The 24,659-nt window shown below is 40.6% G+C and overlaps 1 protein-coding gene across 4 annotated transcripts in view; it reads left to right on the top strand.

Moving 5' to 3' along the window:
- PARP6 (poly(ADP-ribose) polymerase family member 6) overlaps nt 1-24,659 on the top strand; it is a 79,062-nt gene that overhangs the window by 35,582 nt on the left and 18,821 nt on the right. The window contains exons 6-20 of one of the 4 annotated variants that reach the window (XM_082257073.1): nt 23-113; nt 507-573; nt 1,078-1,227; nt 4,278-4,455; nt 8,298-8,351; nt 8,549-8,644; nt 8,767-8,859; nt 8,954-9,079; nt 10,617-10,682; nt 11,020-11,087; nt 12,274-12,322; nt 14,471-14,580; nt 18,215-18,287; nt 21,108-21,177; nt 22,215-22,294. In XM_082257073.1, coding sequence (XP_082113199.1) covers nt 23-113; nt 507-573; nt 1,078-1,227; nt 4,278-4,455; nt 8,298-8,351; nt 8,549-8,644; nt 8,767-8,859; nt 8,954-9,079; nt 10,617-10,682; nt 11,020-11,087; nt 12,274-12,322; nt 14,471-14,580; nt 18,215-18,287; nt 21,108-21,177; nt 22,215-22,294 — 1,371 coding nt within the window. Of the gene's footprint in view, nt 1-22; nt 114-506; nt 574-1,077; nt 1,228-4,277; nt 4,456-8,297; nt 8,352-8,548; nt 8,645-8,766; nt 8,860-8,953; nt 9,080-10,616; nt 10,698-11,019; nt 11,088-12,273; nt 12,323-14,467; nt 14,581-18,214; nt 18,288-21,107; nt 21,178-22,214; nt 22,295-24,659 lie in introns of all 4 variants that reach the window. The other 3 variants (XM_082257072.1, XM_082257071.1, XM_082257070.1) reach the window with 3 other exon arrangements.

Raw genomic sequence — 24,659 nt, 5'->3', positions numbered from 1 at the left:
CTTTATTTTCCCTTGCCTGTAGGAAGAGGTAGCCACTGCGTGGAAAGTAATTCGCACAGAGCCTATAGTCCTTCGCTTGCGTTTTTCACTTTCCCAGTATCTGGATGGTCCTGGTGAGTGCTGTCTGTCACACACTGATCTCTACATTTTATCATTTCTTTTGCTCTATCTCTACATTTTATTACAGTGTTAGAAAATATTAACATACAGCATACAGCATGTATACCATTTAAACTTAAAACATACAGCTTTATATAAAATAATGAACCAAGAAAGCATATAACATGTATTGTTTAGTACCCTTGCATGAGATAATTTTTGCCTTCTCTACATGGACCTAAGTATATAAATGCAGAGAAGACAATGTAACCAGGATGTTCAAATATGTATTTTGTAATGGTGAAAACATGTTTGTTGATTGGTGTCATGACTGCTGGAATAAGTCAATTGGCCTAAATAAAGATAATATTCAAATGCTCAATATATTGCATTCTCTTTTGTTGTAGAGCCTACCATTGATGTTTTTCAGCCGTCAAACAGAGAGGACTTTGGACTGGGAATACAGCTAAAGAAGTAAGTTAGATGAAGAATATTTATAGGAGATTCCATATAGATGAAATCAGAATTGATTTTTAGTTTTTTGATGTTGGACTGCATGTTTAAATGCTGGAGGCAAATGGTGGCGGTTATTTTCAGCCTTTCCTAGAATGTATATTTAGGGCTTTGAATGGTTACAATATTAATACAATATAATGATAATGTACTATATACAAATCATGATAATTTCCTCCCATGTTATATATTTTGTCCATTTTCTATTTTCTTTTCTGTTGCTGCATGCTGTGATTTTTCCATTTTCAAAACTAACCACTTCTACAGCTTTTACCTATCTTGGTGCCTTTTCTTTAATCATTTTTGGAACTTTTCTTTTAACTTGATCCAACCTTTACTGAGTCGACATGTTCTTTTTAGTCCTGGATAACATAATTACACTGTCCTTTTATTTTTCTAACAGTACACTCTCTGTCCTCCTCCCTCTTCTTTATTTTCTTCTCTATCCTTTTTCTGTTTCCTCAGGATCTTATCCCTCTTCTCGTCTCACCAGTGGCGGTATCTCAGTAATGAGGTCTTACGCTCACAGCAGGAGAGAAGGCTACGTTGGCTTAGAGTCAGTGGTAGTATTAAAAGGTTTCGAGCTGGGTTGAGCATCTTCTCTCCAGTCCCTAAGTGAGCATCTTCAGAGTTGTTCATGTCTTTTTTCACACATTTTCTTAGCCATTGCTGTCTCTCAGTTTCTACCCCTTGAATTTAAAAGTGTACTCCAGAATACAATTTGTTCTGGTCTGTATTCATTAGTAATTATTAAATGTGTTTAAAATGTAACTATTGTAAGCAAGTGAATCTTGAGATATTACCTCTTTTCAAATTACAACTCAGACTGAGGGAAGGGCAGTTCTGTAAAACAGCTAGGCTCATCTGAATACATGTGTTTCTTTGGGACCCAGCAAGGACCTGCAGCACATGTGCAATGCACAGGAGGTTTCCTGCATATGTACAGACCCTTCTAAGATCCAGGGCCTCATACCTGCATTATCTTCATGCATAAACTAAAAAACCCCCCTCCCCCTAAGTGGGTGTGCAGATGTGCCACAATTCTCAGACCGGTCCCAAAGTCATGTGGCACATCTACACACACGCAAAATCTAACGGCCCACATATGCCATTAATGCCTGGGTAGTATAACATCATTCTTGCATAGGCAAGAAATAGGCAAGAAATAGAGAAGTGCTGTTGACACACACACAAAAAATAGTTGTGAAAAAGGTAAGGAGGAAGCACCAAATGCAACTTTATTGGGTGAAGGCCTACTTTAAAGAACCTACTGATAGAAGGAGAGAGGTATGAGAAATGATCCTATTAGTTTGCTACTTAATTGTCCATTTACAGGCTGAAGATGAAGAGGTGTCTAAATGGTATTTTTTAACGGCAAGTCATTTTACCAACCTGTGCTTGCTGCCTAGACAAGCTGTGTAAATACCAGCAGTGTCAGGACAAAATTACAAAGTGATTAGGGCAGTGGTTGCCAACTTATGTGCTAAGGAGGACCTTGAATGAGGCCCCTAACATCACCAAAGGGCGCAAATAATGTTCAATATATGTAATGCTTGAGAGGACTGTCAGTAACTGCAGACCTAATAGAGGAAGTGAGAGTCAGAGAGTGTGAACATGCTACATTTTTGGCTGGCGATATGCTGCAGATGATAATGAGACAATATGAAACTGGGAACATGTTACATGAGGCTAGTACAGATCAATGCTATTAGCCCAATCAACCTAACTACAGGCTGCTGAGGTTCGAGGGCCACGCATTATATTCCAAAGGGCTGCAGGTTGGGCACCAGGGAGTTAGGGGGTAAAACATATTCTTTATTTTTTAGTATGTATTGCAGATGTGTGTCTGGACTTGTGATTTGAATGAACTCCAGCCTAAGCCATTCACCACTTGTGTGAAAGAGGCTTCATAATGGCTATCAGTGGCGTAGCGTGGGGGGTGCATGGGGGGGCCGGCCGCACCGGGCGCAACATCTGGGGGGGCGCATCCGCAGTGTCACTCTGTCTGTCTGCGGCTGCCTCCATCTTTAGGCTGGGAGATGTCCAGCGCGGCCGCCCTATGGCTGAAAATGGTGGGTCGGGGCGGGGCTGGACTGTGCCTCACCTGTCCATTGGTGTAGGGTGGGGTGGCGTTCCAAGCCAAGCTCCGCCTACGCCGCATCTCCTCACTGCTCACTGGGTTTTTTTTTTGCATCACCTGATTAGAGCCAGAGGCTGCATTGAAAGGGGGCACGCTGGTCTCTCTGCATTGAAAGGGGGCACGCTGGTCTCTCTGCATTGAAAGGGGGCACGCTGGTCATTCTGCATTGATGGGGGCACGCTGGTCTCTCTGCATTGAATGGGGGCACGCTGGTCATTCTGCATTGAAAGGGGGCACACTGTCATTCTGCATTGAAAGGGGGCACGCTGGTCTCACTGCAATGAAAGAGGGCACGCTGGTCTCACTGCATTGAAAGGGGGCACGCTGGTCTCACTGCATTGGAAAGGGGCACGCTGGTCTCACTGCATTGGAAAGGGGCACGCTGGTCATTCTGCATTGAATATGGGCACACTGGACTCTCTGCATTGAAAGTGGGCACACTGGACTCTCTGCATTGAAAGGGGGCACGATGGACATTCAAACTTGTATTTAGATGCATTTTACTTTAACTACATCAGTATTTTCATAACAAACAATACATGTGCTTAGGGGGTAAGGGTTTCTTTAACTAATCTAGTGGAAGAGACTCGAGTGCTAAAATCCCGCGGGTTAGGGGGCGCAAATTACTTGCCTTGCCCCGGGTGCTGACAACCCACGCTACGCCACTGATGGCTATCATTACTTTTTCCTGGGCCATTGTAGTTCAATTGCCATTTGTGGATGTCTTACAAAAACTGAATAACGATTTAAGACAAGAATACCAAGAATGTTGATTTAGAATAATTCCATGATGGACATCCCGGACATGAGTGTATTATCATTAAAGTGTATCCAAAATGTTTTTCCCTAGATTTGACTAAAGTAGAGAACTGTACAAAAAAAATAAATAAAAAATAATTTTAGCTTTGTGTCTCATTTGGAAGAGTTCCAAAATGAGACACAAAAGAAAATTTCTCCAAGTGAGGGGAAATATCCTTTTAAACAGTTGTACCTAGAATACGTGCCCACAGTAGAAGATGTCAGCTTATGTTGTTTTGGTGACAAATGTTGAACCTATCATCGCTTTCAGACCCAGTAATCACAGTCACCAGGACAAATAGTGAAGATAAATCTTTCAGATGGGTAGAGAAACAACAATAAAAACCTGACAGTGGTTTAAACTGTTCCCTACTCTATCCAACACTTGACTAGCAATACATTTTAAGGAATGTAACTCAACAGACGTGATCCATGCAGGGCCATCTTTAACTTTGATTAGACCCTGGGCAAATATTTTCTTGGGCCCTTCAAAATCCACCTATTACCCATTTGCAGGCAGTGGGGGCTCAAGGGGCAGCTGCTTTGGGCCCCACAACAACAACTGGGCCCAGGGCAGTTGCCCCTTTTGTCCTGCGTTAAAGATGGCCCTGGATCCATGTAGGTACTTTATAGATATCAGATGTTTTAAGATGCTCTGGGCAGTTCAGTAATCATATAAGATTTATTTTATAAATGTAGATATCACCCCTGATTCATTGTATTACAGATCTCCCAGTTTCCCTGGAGTTCAGGACTCTGCTGTGCGGAGCAGCCTCACAGGATCAGATCTCAGAAGTGGTCTTGCAGGAACAGACCTCCGTGGTCCCCGTCTCATGAATAGATCAGTGTCCTGCACTCTAAGAAACCCGAAGTCTGAGCTATATGGCAGTCATACCACAACACAGGTGAGGCACAGTTTTTCATCCATCTACATGCAGACAGGAAATACAAAAAATAAGAAGCGTGATAAAACATTATATTATTTTTCGTTTTTGTAGACATGTATGTAAATATAATCTGGATGCAAACTTGTTGAAGTGTTAAAAACTTGTCTGTGTATGTGGAAAAAGCCATACATGCTCATTACACATGCAGGCCATGATCGCTGCTTAGTATTGCTGCATAGTGACTGTGCTTCCTTAGTCCTTTTTCAGTACAGGTCTGTTACCTTGCTTAGACTAGCAAAATATATAATGCTCTGCATTGCTTGCAGGGATTTTTTTTTTCACCAACTGCAGTTTACTACTACTTTAAGGATTTGTAAGCTGCAATGTATTACTTTTTTTTTTTTTCCCCAAGGATCCAGCGCCTTCACCTGGGCCAGTTCTTCACCGGTCTTCTATATACAAAATACGCCCTGCATGTCTATAAGTTTGCTGTAGAAACTAAAGCCCATTTGAACTTTGTTAGCAGCTATGAGCTTGTATCTGTTTGGTTAGCCGCCTCATTGCTTTAATGTAAAAGTAATTCAGGTGGCTGTATAGCCTGCCCTGTCACTATTACAGTACTCATGGTGTGCTAGCTGTGATAACAATAAAGTTAACTGTAAAAGTAATCCAGGTGGCTGTATAGCCGCCCAGTCACCATTACAGTACTCACGGTGTGCTAGCTGTGATAACAATAAAGTTAACTGTAAAAAAAAAAAAAAAGTTAAAACTATAATAATATTTAAAAAAAATCTATGAAATATTTATTTTTAGGCATTCCTGTCTTTCTATGCGCACCCAATGATGCAAAAGTTTGAATAGAGCGCACACATGTATGTAAGGACCAATTGCACCACACATGTTCTAACAATAATTCTCAGGCTCTCATCTATGATTTCATCTAAACTGATAAACAGTGAAGGCATTTTAACCACTTAGGCTGCATTCACACCAATGCATTTTTTCATGTTTTTGCAGAAACACAGGACATTTTTTTAACATGGTTTCGTATGGAACACGTTCACATCAAGGGTCAGGAGCTTTTTCAAACTCAAAATTGCTTTTTTTGCATTTTTGTTTTAAAAGACATCAGAGGAGAAGCTGCAGAAAAGCATGTAATGCGTCTTTACCGCGATTTTGCCACTATTTGCATTATGTATTTTTTTAATCTGGCCTACAATAAATTTGCCAAAAAAAACCCTCACAAAACTCAAATTGCGGTAAAAACGCAAAAAGCACAGCAAAAAGCACTGCAGAAACGCTCAAAAGCAAACTACATAGGCGTAAATTGAGCCTTAAGGTCTACCCTATAACAGTTTTACTGCTGTAGGGTGGCACCTCTGCGCCAAATCAGGTATATATACATGATCTGACCCTTCGGGGTAGGGGGCATGTATGTGCGCCACCGGCGGCTTGCTCCCGCTGTGGTTACACACGTCGTAAGCTAAGCACTGGGTACCACAGACTCGATGTCCACCAGCACCCACCAGACATCAAGCAGAGAGGCAGAGCAGCAGTCTGCCTATGTAAACAAGGCAGATCACCGTTCTGACAGCAGGGAAGAGATGAAATTTGTGTCCCTACAAGGCAGGATATACATTTCATATCTTCCCCTAGTAAAAGCACCTCCCACAGTGTAGTAAAGCACTGGCTAGGCATACAATTAACCCTTCGATCGCCCCTGATGTTAACCCCTTCCCAGCCAGTGTCATTAGTACAGTGACAGTGCATATTTTTTAGCTTTGATCACTGTATTAGTGTTATTGGTCCCCAAAAAGTGTCATTAGTGTCCGAATGTCCACTGCAATATCACAGTCCCGCTATAAGTCGCTGAGCGCTGCCATTACTAGTAAAAAAATAAAGAATTAAAATAAATAAAAATATCCCATAGTTTGTAGATGCTATAACTTTTGCACAAACCAATCAATATACGCTTGCTGGGATTTCTTTGCCAAAAATATGTAGCAGAATACATATTGCCCTAAATTTATGAAGAATTGGATTTCATTTTTTTATTGGATATGTTTCATAGCAGAAAGTAATAAAATTATTTTATTTTTTTTTAGCGCAAAAAATATAAAATGCAGAGGTGATCAAATACCACCAAAATAAAGCTCTATTTGTGGAAAAAAAGGACATACATTTTATTTGGGTATGGCGTGGCACGACCACGCAATTATCAGTTAAAAAGATGCAGTGCCATATCCCAAAAAATGGCCTGATTATGAAGGGGAGTACATCTTCTGGAGGTCGTGGTTAAGCACTGACTATTTTGGGTACTGTCATTTTTTTACCATTTCATGGGCTCACACAGCTTTGAAACTTGCCATATTTGGCCTCTTTTTACTCGATACTACCTCATGTTTTATTTTGTGCAAAAAATTTATATTAAATTATATTTGTGTGCAAAAATATAGATATAATAAACGGTTGAGCAAATATTGTGCAACATAAAAAATTGCAACTACAACATTTCAACTTTTTATTCTACAGTGTCTGCATTCAGAAAATATGTGTTGTTGTGGGGGGTTTTAGTAATTTTATAGCCAAAAATTCTGATTTAAAATAAGGCCCCAACTTCACTGACCATTATGCAAGGGGTCACTTCTCCACTCACCACCAGTCAGGGGATACTTTTTCCGCTGACCACAATGTAAGGGGATTCTTCATTTCACACCAATCACATAGGCCTCCAATGACCGCCATTGTAATGGAGTCTGTCTGCATTTCTTTTCTGGTCATTTTATGATTATTACTGCAACAAGAACAAGGGATGGTAAACATGATATACCTTGGGTGCCAAATACTTAGGTACTTAACATTCTTTATTCTTTTATTTATCAATATAGCTACAACTTACTGATCTTGCTAATATACTATGAGCTGAAATATATTCTTGAGAATTTAAATTTATCCTAGTGCGCATTTGGGGTAAAAAGATTGAGAAAGAGTGGTATAATCTTTATCTCTAGTTTCCAGCACATTATGAAGTTATTGTGTGTGTACAAGTTCAGGCTCTAAATGGATGCCTCATTTATCACCTACGGTTTTATACTAGTGACCGATATATGGTTTTTCGTTGCCGATACCGATATTTTGGCCAATGCATATCGGTATCGGCCGATATGGGATGATATTTTTGTACATTTAAAAAAAAATATTTTTTATTTTTTTGACAGGTACTTTTGTGGAAGGATCTGGGGGTCTAAAAGACCCCAAACCCCTCCTCGGCACTTAAAAGCATTCAAAACGCCAAGTGTAGCTGTTTTGAATGCTTTAATTTTTTTAAATCTGGCGCCAGACAGTACCCGGAAGTGATGTCACTCATGACATCACTTCCGGGCTTATGCATGGAGACCCGATCAGAGCCAAATGCAGCTTTGATGGGGTGGGGTCTTTGGTGGCCGTGCAGGCTGGTTGCCCGGGTCTCTCGTTGGGACGGGAGACCCGCACGGACCGTAGAAGGCGGTGGGAGGGGGGGGACGTCCCCTCCCGCTCCTTGTAATGACAGCCCAGTGCCTTCTCAGCCGCATCGGTTGTCATTACAAGACAGGCGACCGTTGGCTATGGACGCCGGTACCGGGTGATACCTCCACCTGCAGGCATCACTCCGGTACAAGCACTTTCCCGAAATATCGGCAATATCGGTACCCTCCGGGGCCGATTCCGATATATCGGGAAAAGTGCATATCAGCCCTATATATATATATATCGGCTTTGCCGATAATCAGTCAATCCCTATTTTATACTGCTGTCCTTTGTACAATCATACATAGATTCATAGATTCATACATTCTGTACATATTTTTTTCTCTGTGCAGGTCAGTGGACACTGTAAGACAGTTCCTACTTTAGAATATGGCTTTTTGGTACAGGTGAGTTACCTCTGAGTTTCTTAGTCCCTCTTTCTTGTATTTACCAACAGTTATAATATTTCTCAGCACTTTTAAAATCCTCTATTTTCTCAGAACCTTTTGTGTATTCGTGCCAACTCTTCCTCTGCTACTCAAAATTTTTTGATTTTTATTTATTTAATAATTATGGCATTTCTTTATTTTGTTTTCACGTTTAGATAATGAAGTATGCAGAACAGCGCCTCCCCACGTTAAATGAGTATTGTGTAGTATGTGATGAGCAGCATGTCTTCCAGAATGCATCCATGCTCAAGGTAGGTCTTTGACCATGTTACTGTAACACTATGCAATGTAATCTCAGCATTGGTTATTGTTAATGGTTGCTGCATCTTTTTATTCACTCTCCTCTCCATGACAAACATCTTGTCTCCTGCAGCCAGCAGTGTGTACTAGAGAACTTTGTGTTTTCTCGTTTTACACTCTGGGAGTGATGTCTGGGGCTGCTGAAGAAGTGGCTACAGGAGCTGAGGTAATAATCCTTCTTGAATTGTCACCTCCTCTAAGCATGTGTTCAGGTCATTGTACAGCCCTATGCTAAACAGTGATTTTGGTTTCACTTGCAGGTTGTAGGTCTGCTGGTTGCCATGTGTCGAGCGGCCTTGGAGTCACCACGGAAAAGTATCATATTTGAGCCATACCCTTCAGTAGTGGACCCTAATGACCCTAAAACACTGGCCTTTAACCCTAAGGTGACCTAGAGGTTTTACCATACTATGACCCTTACAGCTGACCTTTATATATAGCATTGAAATATGTGTATGCATACCAGAAATTAGGTATGTGAGTGGCTACTGCAGGCTTTCCAGGGATCAATTGCTACTGAATAATAAATCTGCAAGAAGACATTATTCCAGCACAATGGAATCATTTCAAGAAGTATCATGTAGCTGATGGAGAAAAATACTATTCTTCTCGGGTTATGCAAGTGTTGTTAGTAAATATAAAAAATATACAGTATATAATAGATAGATAAACTAGAATAATAATAGATAAACTAGAATCAGATATCACAGTATATATCATAGATATAGTAAATATCCCTTATGATATTTTTGCCTATTAGTAATATTGCATGGCACAGTTTCAGCACTACTTTTTCATATATTTCATCATTAACAAAGGTAATATGGCAAAATATAATCCTTAGATAAATTGTGCAAATTTGGAAAGGCTTTCTTCCAACTTTTTGCCAGCCTAACTTGATATATTCTATGATCCACAAATAATTTTGGTTATTTTTCACAATTTCTTTATGCTACATATTACATTTCAATGGCATCACTTCTTCTTTATAATTAGGCTCTAAAATGTTCTCATAGTCATGCCATCAATCAGAATTAAAACTAAAATAATCAATGCTGTCAAAATTTAGAGATAAAATGGATGAATTCTACACTGTAATTCTGCACAGTTTGCCAATATATAGGAAAGATAAATCAATTTTATGGCAAAAGATAATGATACATAAAGCTAATCATGTTTTAAAGAAAATTTTGTAAAAAGATTGGATGCATTTTACAGACAGGTTCCTCTTGGAGGTGAATGTAAAATGTTATCTTTAGTGACCTCAAATGTAAACTCAGCACATGGAACACACAGTCACAGAAGCTTACTTCCAAAGCTGAGCTCAGAAATGTTGACCTTTCACTCTGCAAGTGCTTGAGCAGTACTACGGTACTTGGCATGTAGCTAAAACAAGCCACAAAATGTCAGCACAGTAATAACCACAGTTACCCGTGTCATAGAGTTTGACCTAGTGAATCTTGATATACCCTTGAGAGTTGAAACGTAAGGTGACCCTACCATACCAAGCAGGCAAAGTGTAATCAGTTTGTCCTCTAACTTTGGTACACTTTACCTGCCCCAAATGTCATTTTAAACATTTGACAAAATGGGGTTTACCAAAAAGGCAGATATATTGGTTTTGGATTCCAAAAATCATGCTGAATTGATGGTGACATGGTCACAAAATGCCACCAAGTGCAGGGGGATTTCTGTAGAATAAAACTAATATATTTTGCACAAAAAGATTTAAAAAACTTAAAACTAAAATGTTTGCATAGAAATATTTATACAGTATACTGCAAATAAATGAATATACAGATTGAATTTGTGGCTGTCAGTGCTGATGGACTAAGGCTGTGTTATAAAGGAAAATGTGATATATATACATATACACAAAGGATACACACTGAATTATCTTGTTCTTATGTTTTTCCACTGCAGAAGAAGAACTATGAACGTCTCCAAAAAGCCTTAGACAGTGTCATGTCCATCCGAGAGATGACCCAGGTAAACTTAAGAGTGGTATGTATGCCTGTCTGAAGGCTTAAAGTATAACTAAAGGCTAAGCTATTTTTTTTGTTTTGGATAGAGTGGAGAGGGATTAGAATGCTTGTTAGTTTTTGCTGCTGTCTGTGCCTGCCCCCTGTTAGCGAGATTCCCCCTCTCTATTTGCCCTGCTTACCATTATCAATGAAAGTAAAAGGGGACACAGATGGTGGAAAAAAAAAAAAACTTGGCAGGAGTTATAACCCTCCCTTGCTCTATCCAAAATGAAAAAAAAAAAGTTTTGTCTATAGTTCTACTTTAAGCAATAACATGCTAATATTGATATACTGTTTTTTAGGGGTCATACTTGGAAATCAAAAAACAAATGGACCGCCTTGACCCACTGGCTCACCCCTTATTGCAATGGTACTGCTTATAAGAATATTCTGTTACAAATATTTAAAACTGTATCACAAAAGATTTTCATGGCATGTACCTAGTTTAGAATATATATATATATATATATATATATACACACACACACACATACATACACACGCACACACACCACACCAAACCACACACACTTCTAATCATTGTTGTCAACCTACCAGATTTAAATTTACTGACACGACACCAAAAATTTACTGGTACAGCCACGTTTTTACTGGCATTTCCAAAAGTTACAGAATTACAGTTGAAAGTGCAAATTTCAGTATTTAGGGTACAAACAGTTACAATATGCAATTAGCAATGTGATTTAAGGTAGCTATTAAGGCAAAAACATATTTCTTATTTTATTTTCGCTATAGTAAATGAAGTAGCTCAGGGACAGGACTCAGGAGGGCATGAAATTAGAATAGGCAGGCACACATGCATGAAATTGACTCTCACAGTGACACTGACAGCAGCACAGATGATGATGACACCTCACTGACATGACATGTCCCCTCCTGAGTCACAGTGACAGTCTCTCTCCATGCCAGGTGGTCCCTTCACTCCAAACAGCACTGACAGTCTCACTCCTGGCTTGCCTTGCTCCTGTCCTGCAGACGAGGCTCCAGCGAGCTCAGCTCCCTTGCATCATGACATCACACCACACGCTTAGGGACTACCCCTGCCAGACCTGCCCCCACCGGCACCGCCCAAACACATTGTCGCAGGCATTCAGTTGGTCTCGGCTGGGTCCAGACCAGAACTGCGCATGCGCAGTTCCAAGCCAAGCGTCACAGCCATATTTTTAACTGACAACCTTTTCCTGTCACTTGCATTTACAGGCAGGAGAAAAGTGCTAGTTTATTACTGGCTGCCAGTAAAAATACTGACGGTTGACGACGCTGCTTATAGTACATTTATTTTGTAAATATTTTATTACATATAACACATTCAGTCATCCTAATGCTAGAGGCATATTTCAATAAAAGGAGGCATTCTATTGGACATACTGTACATACATACATATTATTAGACAGACAGAAAAGTAGAGAGACAGAGAGCTTTGACCATTGGCATAAGCATCACATACCATACAAACCTGTTCAGTAAAATTCAAGTACCTTTGAATAAAATAATCTACCTATATTGCCACATACTTGTATCTTTCTTACTGCAGGATCATTTCCAGTAACAGATCCCATATTGTAAAGTTGCCCCTAAGCAGGGTGAGTGTTTCATCATATTAATTGTGCTTAACAAAAAAGTATACAAGATGTTGCAAGTAAATTTCAAATATAAAGTAGATAACGTAGGTATTAAGTTGTATGTACATTCTAAACTCAAGCTTCTTAAAGTTAAACTTCCATTTTGTGCCAAGAGGGTAGAATGGCAATAGGAGCTGTAAAAAGGTAACTATATACACAGGTAGATGCATTCATAGAGTGAGCAAATTTTCAATCCTTCCCATATAATAGAGATCTAAGAGAAAATAAGGCGAAAGATTTGGCTTAATTAAATATGCGTGATGATGCTTAGAAGATTAAGTCAGCTTAGACCTTAGTCCTTCTATTGATTTTCTTGAGATATATCAGAATCCAGGTCTCCAGAGCTTAAAGAAGATCACTACGGTTTATGTGAAAAATGAGGACACATGAAAGGCCATAGTTGTAAGCTGCAATATTGGGTAATGGAAAAGAGTGTAGTTATGGAGAGCAACAAATGAAATTTGGAAAGAAGATATTAATATATATATGTTTTTTATAGTGAACTATATGTGTGTATATGTCTGTTCAGTCATATCTGACTCTTGGCTACTCTGTGGGCCAGCGCCCTAGCCACCATGTCCGATACACTTCAAAGGCCTTTTCCATAGATTTTCTTCTTAGGTGGTAGGTTGCCAAATCTTCCTTTAACACTCCCCAATTGCTCAGCTTGGGACTGGCATGCAGAATTTAATACATATCTGTATTGTACACACATGCAAAAACCAATTTAGACAGGAGCCAATTAACCAGTTTGTCTAATCAGCTTGTCTTTGGAGCATAGGAGAAAACCCATGTGAACGAGAACATAAAAACTCAACACAAATAGTTTCCTTGCCAAAAAGTACCCTCGCATTGTAAGTGCCAAGGCACTGTGGCATCCAAACTATACATATGCATACTGTATATAAAGTGAAGTCTACAGTAAAATGTTTAACGAAAATTGTGAAAAAGAAAAAAGGTAATCTGGCGCAGTATAGAGAGTAAAATAGTCCACAATGTTACTGGAGTAACAGATAGAGTTTATAAGTCCAATGTGACAAAATGCTTGGATCAGTGGCCGCTTGCTCTAGAGAGCTAGAAGATACTCTGTAGGCAAAAGCAAAGGAGAAAGAGCAGCGCCCTATGAGTGTAGCATTTAGGTATTTATTCAAAGAAACGACACATTGAAACCTTACAAGATAAAGAGGTTAAAAGCGCTCATCATAAGTAGGCGATCGCTGCTGCGCTGGCTGGTCTGATCACACTGGTATCCTGCACTGGTATGGAGTCTTCGATGGTGCTGGTGGCTTCCAGCACTTCCTGGCTGGAATCCTTAGATTGATGAAGGAGCACCCATGTCTTGAACTCAAGCTACGCCTACCAGCCTCAGCTTCCTCTGCCAACACCATCTCCGTTCCCCCTGGGTTCTTGGATCATCCAGGAAGTGCTGGAAGCCACTAGCATCGCAGAAGGCTCCACACCAGTGTGGGATACCAGCACGATCAGACCAGCCAGCTGCAGCGGCTATTGCCTACTTATGATGAGTGCTTTTACCCCCTTTATCCTGTAAGGTTCCAAATTGCTGTTTCTTGGAATAAATACCTACATGCTACACTCATAGGGCGCTGCTTTCAACCTCTTTATCTTGCAAGTTGCCACATGCAGAAGGCGCTGCTCTTTCTCCTTTTTTTTAACGAAAATTCCTACTAAGGCAAGAAAATGATAAAAGCATCTCATTATTTATGAAATTTTGCAGTGTGTTTTACATAATATGCTGCATAGATTTTCCTCTCTTCCTTTTCGCTCTCCTTTTTTTTACCTTCTCTATTTTGTTTTATTTTTCATCAATTATTACACTTCTTTTTTGATTTCTTTAAACCATTCCCATGTGCAAAATTACAATGTGTTTTTATCTTTGTTTTCCTATCCCACGTGTATCTACCATACCTTTTTATCTTTTTCTTCATTTGTTTTGTAATTGGATGATCTTGATTTTCTTTCTTGCTTTTGTTGCTCTTTTTCTGCTTATTTCTTTACTCACATTTATTACAAACACCCTCTTTTAACCTCTGTATATTTTCTCTTCTTTCCCTCATGTCCATTCTCTCTGCCCTAATCCTGTGATAGCAGCTGAAGTTCATGCACACCTCTCATCAGTTTTTGCTGCTCAGTAGCCCCCCAGCCAAGGAGGCCCGATTCCGAACTGCCAAGAAACTCTACGGAAGCACATTCGCCTTTCAGTGAGAGAAATTGGGGCATGTGGTGGGCAAGAATGAATGGGTTGGAAGGGGATGGGGGCTGAAATGGTTAATGTCACACAAAGAGATTATGAGTGTGTGTAGCAAACTGAGATGAGAAGGAAGAACACAAGTAAATTTGGTGTATACCAGACATGACAGCTCCACTGAAGTATGAAAAGTAGAGTGGGTGCAATGAATTGTATTATTACAAAGAAAGGTTGCTAGCAAAGAAAAAGTGAGTGACAGAACAGCTTATGACTATGGAAAAGAACTCCAATGAGTCTTAAACATAAGTTGCTTTAACCACTTGCCGACCGCCGCCCGACTATATACGGCAGCGGTCAGCCCCTCCCAGGCAAGGTGACGTAGGGGTACTTTACTAGCCTGGGAGCCAATGTCATTATTTGCATTGGTCTGCCCGCTGTCATTAAAGCTCCATTTACATATATGAAAATTGGATGTGTTTTGAACCACATTCGATTGGCATGACATGTGAACTGGCAGCCTTCTCTATGGAGCCGGTTCAGATATATGCGGTGCAGTGGCAACGCGAATTCGCTGCAAATTGAAAAAGGGTCATGTGCGGTGCGGTTCAGATGCAAATTTCCATCTAGTACCTTCTATGTGAATGCATCTGAATCGCACATGTCACCGGTTTTGAAAACAAATTTGATCTGAAAAAATCCAGCCTAGGCCCTCCCAATCCCCAAAAAAAAAAAAAAATCAGTGCCCCCCCTAAATCCATACATACCAGACCCTTATCCGAGCATGCAGCCTGGCAGGCCAGGAAAGAGGGGGGGGTGAGCGAGCTCCTCCCCCTCCTGAACCATGCCAGGGCACATGCCCTGAACATGGGAGGGTGTTTTGGGGCGGGGGGCTGCCCCCCTACCCTAAAACACCTTGTCCCCATGTTGGTGGGGACAAAGGCTTCTTCCCCACAACCCTGGACAGGGATTGTGGGGGGTCTTCAGAAAGGGGACTTATTGGAATCTGGAAGCCCCCTTTAAATAGAGGGCCCCCAGATCCCCACCCCCCATGTGAATGAGTAGGGGTACATTGTACCCCTACTCATTCCCCAAAAAAGCGTAAAAAAGAAATAGAAATACAGACAGTTATTGACAACTCCTTTATTTAAAAAAACCAAAACAATGTCCCCTGATGTAGATCCATCATCAATCACAACACCCGCCACCACCGCCAACCTGAAACCGCCAACCTGAAAAAAGAAAAAAAGGCTCACGCCGAAGACTCCCGCCTAATGTGACAGTGATATTAAAGCCTTGTTTTTTTTAAAATGACAAACATGTTATACTTACCTGCTCTGTGCAGTGGTTTTGCACAGAGCAGCCCAGGTCCTCCTCTTCTCGGGTCCCTACCCGGTGCTCCTGGCTCCTACCTCCTACTGGGTGACCCCACTGTCCATTGACACAGGGAGCCGCGGCTCGGCCCCACCCCTCCGTCCCCTGGTCACTGGCTCCCGCTGCTGCCAAAAGCCAATCAAGAGTGCTAGTCCCTGGAGAGGCAAGGCTCTCATGGACATCACCAAATTTGAAGACAATCCATAAATAAAAATGGGGATTTGGTCCCACCATATGGTCATATAGTGCTCAAGCCCACCACTACGTCAAAGTACACCATTATCAGTGGGGTACTTTGACGTAGTGGTGGGCTTGAGCACTATATGGCCATATGGTGGGACCAAATCCCCATTTTTATTTATGGATTGTCTTCAAATTTGGTAATTTCTTTTGCATATGTGCGCTATTCTTTTTTAATATACATGTCTTTTGGTTCATAGCTGCACCAGCTTTAGGAATACATGGGTATGCTCCCCCAAATTTTTTGCTTGTTTCTCATGGACATCACTGGATCGAGAGGGGGCTCAGGCAAGTAATGGGGGGGCTGCTGCACACAGAAGTTTTTTTCACCTTCATGCATGGAATGCATGAAGGTAAAAAAACCTTGTGCCTTTATAACCACTTTATATAGCTAAGGGGCGGGCCACCCGGCGATGTCACTTGGTGGCACCGCCCTCTTGTGACATCATCGACTGGGGCATGTGGGTCGGCGACTTCACAAGGGGGCAGTGCCACCAGGTGACGTTGCCGGGTCCCCACCCCTTAGCTATTTAAGAACTGTCAGATGGCGGAGCAAGCAGACGGCGGGAGCCTTCGGCACGAGCAGAGCTTTTTTTTTCTTAGGTCCGCGGGCATCGTCATTGATGATAAATCAACACCGGGAGACATTGTTTTGTTTTTTTTAATAAAGGAATTGTGAAAAACTGTCTCTGTGTTCTTATTTCTTTTTTACACTTTTTTGGTAAATGAGTAGGGGTACAATGTACCCCATACTCATTCACATGGGGGGACTTGGATCTGGAGGCCTCCACCCACAGACCCCCACAACCACCGGCCAAGGATGTGGGGGTGAGGCCCTTCTCTCCCATGAGTACAAGGTGCTTTGGGGTGGTGCCCGCTTGTCCCCCCCCCCTTTCCTGGCGTTCCCTTCCAGGGTTCCCCTTAGAAATTCATACCAGATCCCAAAGGATGTTTTTTTTTCACAATTTTTTTTGCCGGCAATAGTTTGTTTAACATTTAGCTATCAGTGGGGAACCCTGTTGACAGCTGATGAGTCATCTGTTAAGGACGCAGCGGCCGGCCTGCTCCTTAACAACCAGCTTAAGTTAAAAATGCCGGTTGCCACCGGCTCCAAAAAATTTTCATCTGAACTGCATCTAAATCACAGCTGAACAGCTGCTTTGGAAATTCGCAGTGAAAACAGAGAGGAAATTTGCACCGGACGTGTGGGAACTTCCACTCATTTGTTTCCTCCCCCCCTGCCACATTTGGGACCTTTCAGGGGGGAGGGGGGAACGGGTAACTGTTTTTGACAGGTACCCTTCCCCACTTCCGGGATACGGCGCTGTCCCTCAGATGTTTGGCCCCCTCCTCCATTATCCACCGCTGAGCCAATAGGAATGTGCAGCGAGCTTTGCGCATGCGCAGTAGGGACCCGACCGTGAAGCCGAAACATCAGCTGAGGTGCCGACATCGCTGGACTCCAGGACAGGTAAGTGTCCTAATATTAAAAGTCAGCAGCTACAGTATGCGTAGCTGCTGACTTTTAATTTTTGGAGGGGGGGGGGGGGGTGGAACTCCGCAGAACTCCGCTTTAAGCTGTACTTCACAGATGTGTAGGCAAGGTCCCAAGGTGCAATTAACATGTTTGCAAATAAATTGGATTGGATATTTTCTTACACACATGACTTTCTGTCAACTTTTGAATGTAATTTAAAGACACTGCTTTCCCTACTTCCCACTTAAAATGTTAAAAAGATAAAGCAATTATGTATGGTCATCTAACTCCAGATGAGCAGTATGGGAATGATCCTAATGCAGGATGTGAGAACATTTGTGGAGAAACGGTAATATGTACTTACTCTCCATTCTTATTTTTAATGGTATAGTGGTTTTCTTTAGTATCCCCCTAAAATGAACAGCAATATTGATGCAGTACTGTGTGTATGTGTGTGTATTGGGGAAGGGGCAGCAACTAACATAAAAAGATGGAAAATGTTAAGTTAAAGTTACTAATTGTGTTGAAAAGGTAACTGAAACTCTATCTTTTCCACCAGCGGCTCTCATATTGAGAACTGGCACTCTATTCTGAGGAATGGGCTAGTAAATGCATCCTACACTAAACTGCAGGTAAGTTTCCCTAAAGTAGGATTTCTCATGTGAGCCATTACTGCATAAACACACTGGAATCGTAATAGGGTTCAATTTTTTGGGGTTGACAGGAGGCCTCACAGAAACTATGAGTTAAGCTTTTTTAAAATCACTTACTGTAAATCACATACTGAATGGGGTCCGGAGATTTTCTTTAATCCCAGTGATTAAAAACAAATGGTGTATTTTTCTGTTTATACAAGGAGACTATATTAAACCGTTTCACGCCTAAGGCTAAAACAAATCTAAATGCCTAAGCAAAATTTTGTAAATTTGACATGTGTTAGTATAACCTTATATATAATCACAACTACTTTGTGCATCCAGGTTGAATATACCTTGTTTCTTTTCCAGGAAAAATTGGTAGTTAATGGTTATGGATAGCTCCATTTTTTCTATTATTATCAAAGGAGAGCTGGCTCAAAATAGTAAAAAAACATTTTTTTTTTAAATGTTGCTGTATATTTCCTGTTACTTTCATAGCCTTCCACCAAAAATCAACCCAAAAAATATTCTCCTGCTCCTGACGATCGCAACTATACCACATATGTGTACAGTGGGGATTAAACGTTTGGGCACCCCAGGTAAAAATTTGTATTAATGTGCATAAAGAAGCACAAGGAAAGATGGAAAAATCTCCAAAAGGCATCAAATTACATATTAGACATTTTTATAATATGTCAACAAAAGTTAGATTTTATTTCCATCATTTAAACTTTGAAAAATAACAGAAAACAAAAAGATGGTGTCTGCAAAAGTTTGGGCACCCTGCAGAGTAAATATCTTGTACTGCCCCCTTTGGCAAGTATCACAGCTTGTAAACGCTCTTTGTAGCCAGCCAAGAGTCTTTCAATACTTGTTTGAGGTATCTTTGCCCATTCTTCCTTACAAAAGTCTTCCAGTTCTTTGAGATTTCTGGGCTGTCTGTCACGCACTGCTCTTTTAAGGTCTATCCATAGATTTTCAATTATGTTGAGGTCAGGAGATTGTGAAGGCCATGGCAAAACCTTCAGTTTACGCCTCTTGATGTAATCTCTTGATGTAATCCCCCGTGGATTCGAGGTGTGTTTAGGATCATTATCCATTTGTAGAAGCCATCCTCTCTTTAACTTCAGCTTTTTCACAGATGGCATCAAGTTACCATCCAAAATTTGCTGAAATTTTATTGAATCCATTTTTCCTTCTACTCATGAGATGTTCCCTGTGCCACTGGCTGCAATACAACCCCAAAGCATGATTGATCCACCCCCATGCTTAACAGTTGGACAGAGGTTCTTTTCATCAAATTCTATGCCCCTTCTTCTCCAAACGTATCTTTGCTCATTCCGGCCAAAAAGTTTTAACCTCATCGGTCCACAGAACTTGTTTCCAAAATGCATCAGGCTTGTCTATATGTTCATTTGCAAAGTTCAAACGCTGATTTCTATGGTGAGGACGTAGAAGAGGTTTTCTTCTGATGACTCTTCCATGAAGACCATATTTGTACAAGTATCTCTTTATAGTGGAATGGTGTACCACAACTCCAGTGTCTGCCAGATCTTTCTGGAGGGATCGTGCAGTCAAACGTGGGTTTTGAATTGTTTTTCTCACAATCCTGCGAGCTGTTCTGTCTGATATTTTTCTTGGTCTTTCAGATCTTGCTTTAACTTCCACTGTTCCTGATGACTGCCATTTCTTAATTACATTCTGAACAGAGGATATTGACATCTGAAAACACTTTGCTATCTTCTTATAGCCTTCTCCAGCTTTGTGAGCGTCAACTATTTTCAGTTTCAGTTTTCTAGACAACTGCTTAGAAGATCCCATGGTGCTGATTGTTGGGGCAAGGTCAGATGAGTCTGGGCATTTAAAACCTTTGAGATTGACATCACCTGGTCTTCCCAGACGATGATTGAGAACAATCCATGACACTGGCAGGTCTCAGCCTTGCAAAGATGGCAGTGCATGCTATAAATTCAACAATATCTCTCCTGCGCTCGAGTGGTATGCGGGAAGGTGAATCTTCTAGGTCAACTTTTGTTGACATATTATAAGGATGTCTAATCTGTAATTTGATGCCTTTTGGAGATTTTTCCATCTTTCCTTGGCTTCTTTATGCACATTAATACAAATTTTTACCTGGGGTGCCCAAACTTTAGATCCCCACTGTATGTTCGTTGTTGTTTATACCCGTAATACAGCCCAGAAACAATAGTGCAAATTTTGTATTTTCTTTTCTACTATCTAAAACACTCTGACATTAACTGACACTGATGCTAATTTAAAAAAAAATCCTACTCAAAATATACTGACCCTGACCCTGACCCTGACCTAAACACTAACCCTGCACTGATCTATTTTAAACCTTCATCTAGGTATTTTTTCTTTCTTTTTAATATTATTTATTTTTTTTACAAACACTTCTTTTTCTCTCGGCAAGGAAAATGAAAGATAATTGTATCTTTCCTCTCCATTCACAAAAAGAGAAAAACACAGGGTCAGGCTTCACAGTGACTGATCACTGTGGTAGCAAATCAGAATGTACCACAGCGATCAGGTGACCTGGAATCGGGAGATCCAGGTCCCAATCGTTAGTACGGGGCCCGGGGCTCTTAGTGAGGCTCCCGTCTCTGTGCTGGGAGTGCGCTGTGCACAATGTAAGATATGCAAATATGCGGCCCCACAGAAAAAAGCCCACTTCCATGAAGTCTCATATTTGTGTTATGTAGGTGGGAAGGGGTTAAACACAATTAATAAGTAAATGTGCTACCATGCATGTTATTTTGTAGCCTCTGACTATGTTATCATTTGTCTCTATAGTTGCATGGAGCCGCATATGGGAAAGGAATCTACCTTAGTCCCATCTCCAGTATTTCTTTTGGATACTCAGGTAAGTATTTGATGTACCAACAAGCCATATAAAATATATGGTTTTCCCTGACCTAATGAGTATGTAGTGCTCCCCCTAGAGGGGCCACAGGAAATAACCCAAGTCTCCCTTACCTGTTCAGAGGCTGCCAGGCCCAATAACCAGCTCTTAGAACACCGACAAACACAGGCTCAGTCTATGAATGTCTTTTTGTAGCTTTATTGCAGATTTAAACAGGAGAGAAGGGTGAGGCTACTGGATTCTCCAAAATACAGAACAGGTACAGGAGGACAGGTTCTCAAGCACAAATCCTTTAGCAGCAGCATTTGCTGGAGGCAGAGGGGAATAGCCAGCTGATCTGAGACTCTGTAAGAGAAGTCCCAGTCCATGTAGCATTCACTCCCCAAAGCCCAAGCACACCTGGAGTTCTAGATCAAGGTCCTACTCACAATGTCCAATGTCAGCTGTCTGACATACAGCCCCCATGAGACACTCTCTCATGGAGGCTGTGAGGGAGAAAAGGATCCTTTTCCAGACCAGTCTCCACAGGTAATACCCTCTAGCAAAAATCATTTAGTAAATTCTTTCGGGCTCCCAGCCAAGCACATACTGGGGCCCAACAGCAACTTTTTCAGTAGTACATATTTCTTGCCTCCCAGAGGCAGCAGCCCCAAGAGAAGAACACTTCTAAACAAGCCTGACAAACATTTATTTTCTCCTCAGCCACCATCTGGGCACCCACTCTCCTCCCAGGGATTAGTTGAGGTCATATAAATATTCATAACTTCAGTGGCTGACCCTTCTTCTCTCTCTATGGAAGCTTCTTCCAGAGGCAGAAAAGAGCAATCAGCCCCCAAGCTTAGGGAAACCTGAGCAGACCTAAAAACTAGACTGCTTCTCCACTGAATACAGTCAATAACTAAATTACTAAATACCCAAAGTACATTTTTATGTGGTTTACTATTAATAAAATCAGCTATGTAAACTCTGTGAAATTGTTACTATGTCAGACCATACAAATATTTATCCTTGTATTTTTTACCTATTTATTCCAATAGGTATGGGGAAGGGGCAACATCGGATGCCATCCAAGGATGAGCTGGTGCAGAGATACAATAGGATGAACACCATTCCTCAGGTATTATTTTAACTGAAGCTATGTTTGTAGTGTATTTTAATACTAAGATCATAAGAGTTATTCTGCATCTTTTTTTTTTTTTTTTAGTATACTTACAATAGCGCATGCAATACTGTAAGTTCTCATTTTTTTAAAATGTTTTTGAAACATTATTACTTTATTATTTGTTTCTTTCTTTGTTGTGACTGTGACCCACTTTGTGTGCTTTTCAAGAGTATCATATGCAGTACACTTAGAAACAAGAGTGTTATAACATATGATACTTCATGTGAGAAAATGCTTTGTCTTTGAAACGCAATAATTCCACATTTACAGTTTTTTTCACATAAATGTTTAGTTAACCAAGTTTGTTAATTCCTTAAAAGAAATGAACAAAAATGTTGAAATAAAATATTTGTTAAAAAAAGATCTATCAAAACTCTTGAACAAAAATGTATTGTATTGTAGCTGTGAGTATAGGATTCTGTATATGGAGGTTTATTTCTATTTGTTTGGTTTATTTTTTTATTGGTTGGTTGAACTAGAGGACTTTTTGTCCCTTTTTTCAACTTGACTTACTATGTAGCTTACCAGTCCTTATACGTGTTCCCACCCAAGATTTTACCAAAAGTGTTGGGATGCCTGCCTTTACACGCATATGATCGTTAATGGCATACCATTCTTAGTCTGTATGGTTTAATACTGATTTGGCAGCTTTAACAGCTTCAACTCTTCTGGGAAGGCTGTCCAAAAGATTTAGGAGTGTGTCTATGAGAATGTTTGACTATTCTTCCAGAAGCGCCTTTGTGAGGTCAGGCACTGATGTTGGGCGAGAAAGCCTGGCTTGCAGTCTCTGCTCCAATTCATCCCATTCATTTAAGTTGTTCTATCGGGTTGAGGTCAAGACTCTGTGCAGGCCAGTTAAGTTCCTTCACCCCAAACTCACCCATCCATGTCTTTTTGGACCTTGCTTTGTGCACCATTCATGCTTGAACAGGAAGGGGCCATCCCCAAACTGTTCCCACAAATTTGAGAGCATGAAATTGTCCAAAATGTCTTGGTATGCTGATGCCTTAAAGGTTCCCTTCACTGGTACTAACCCCTGAAAAACAACCCCATACCATAACCCCCCTTCCACTAAATGATTTGAACCAGTGCACAAAGCAAGATCCATAAAGACATGGATGAGCAAGTTTGGGGTGGAGGAACTTGACTGGTCTGCACAGAGTTTTATAGTCACATGCTGACTCTGGGGCCAAATCACAGTATGCCTATTGGGGATCTGCAGTCAGGTAAGGAGCCAGCACATCCATCCAGTCTTTCACAGACAGACCTTCCCTTGTTGCAATCCTCTGAAACATTGCCAAATAAATTAATCAATATTATTTGCTTAATCAGGTCCTTTATTGCTTTAGCTAAAGTCTTCAGAGCCGGTGCAGCTTTAACCCAGGACACAGGATTGGCCTGCGCCCCTCAAACTGTCTGCATTCTCCACCAATTGTCAGGATCCAAGGGGTTAACAGGCAGCTGTGAGGTAGTTCAGTTAACTTAAAAGGCTTAATTCAGCAAAAGCAACACAAAAATGACAGACTTTGTCATCATGGGCAGTTCGAAACAACACAAGAAACTCTTGTCATCAGTATAACAAAATCTTTTTAAATAATGCTCAGTGTCCCAGCCACAGCATATAACATAAGAAAATCCGAGTTCAGAAATGCGTTAAACGTGATGTTAATGTGGCTTTTAGTTGTATTGCTATAATTATTATTATATTATTATTATTATTATAATACAGGATTTATATAGCGCCAACAGTTTGCGCAGCGCTTTACAGTGTGGGGAAAGACAATACAGTTACAGTACAATTCAATACAGGAGGAATCAGAGGGCCCTGCTCTTTAGAGCTTACAATCTAGAAGATTAATGTAGATAATGTAAATAAAGCGAGTGACTGGATGGCTGTATAAGTATGTGTGTAAAACTGTAAATTTATATTTATAAAATGATTTGATTGGTAGATAATAGTAGTATGTATGGAAGTAGATTATTTCTTCGTTTTGGTATACATGGGTGAGAATACTACAGGTATGTTTCTAAAGCCATTCACTGTACATCAAGAGACATTTATTACCATCTGCTCCTTTACGTACTGTACCATTAGTCCTGCTTAAAATAAGATAAGTGTTACATTTTTGCACATTTATATATTCATATTTGTCAGGATAAAATGGTGAAGAACTGCATTTTGTATTAGTAATGAAAGTAAATAAAGTAAGTTGTAATAAAAATGGTATCACACCGGTTCACACCAGAACACAGTGTGGGAAAGATGCTTTGAATGCACCTCCCTTGCAATGTTCATGCAGATGACAGTATAATGTTAACA

The sequence above is a fragment of the Pelophylax lessonae genome (assembly GCF_965119305.1).
Source record: "Pelophylax lessonae genome assembly, chromosome: 4".
Lineage (NCBI taxonomy): Eukaryota > Metazoa > Chordata > Amphibia > Anura > Ranidae > Pelophylax > Pelophylax lessonae.
This window is presented reverse-complemented; position numbering and strand designations above follow the sequence as displayed.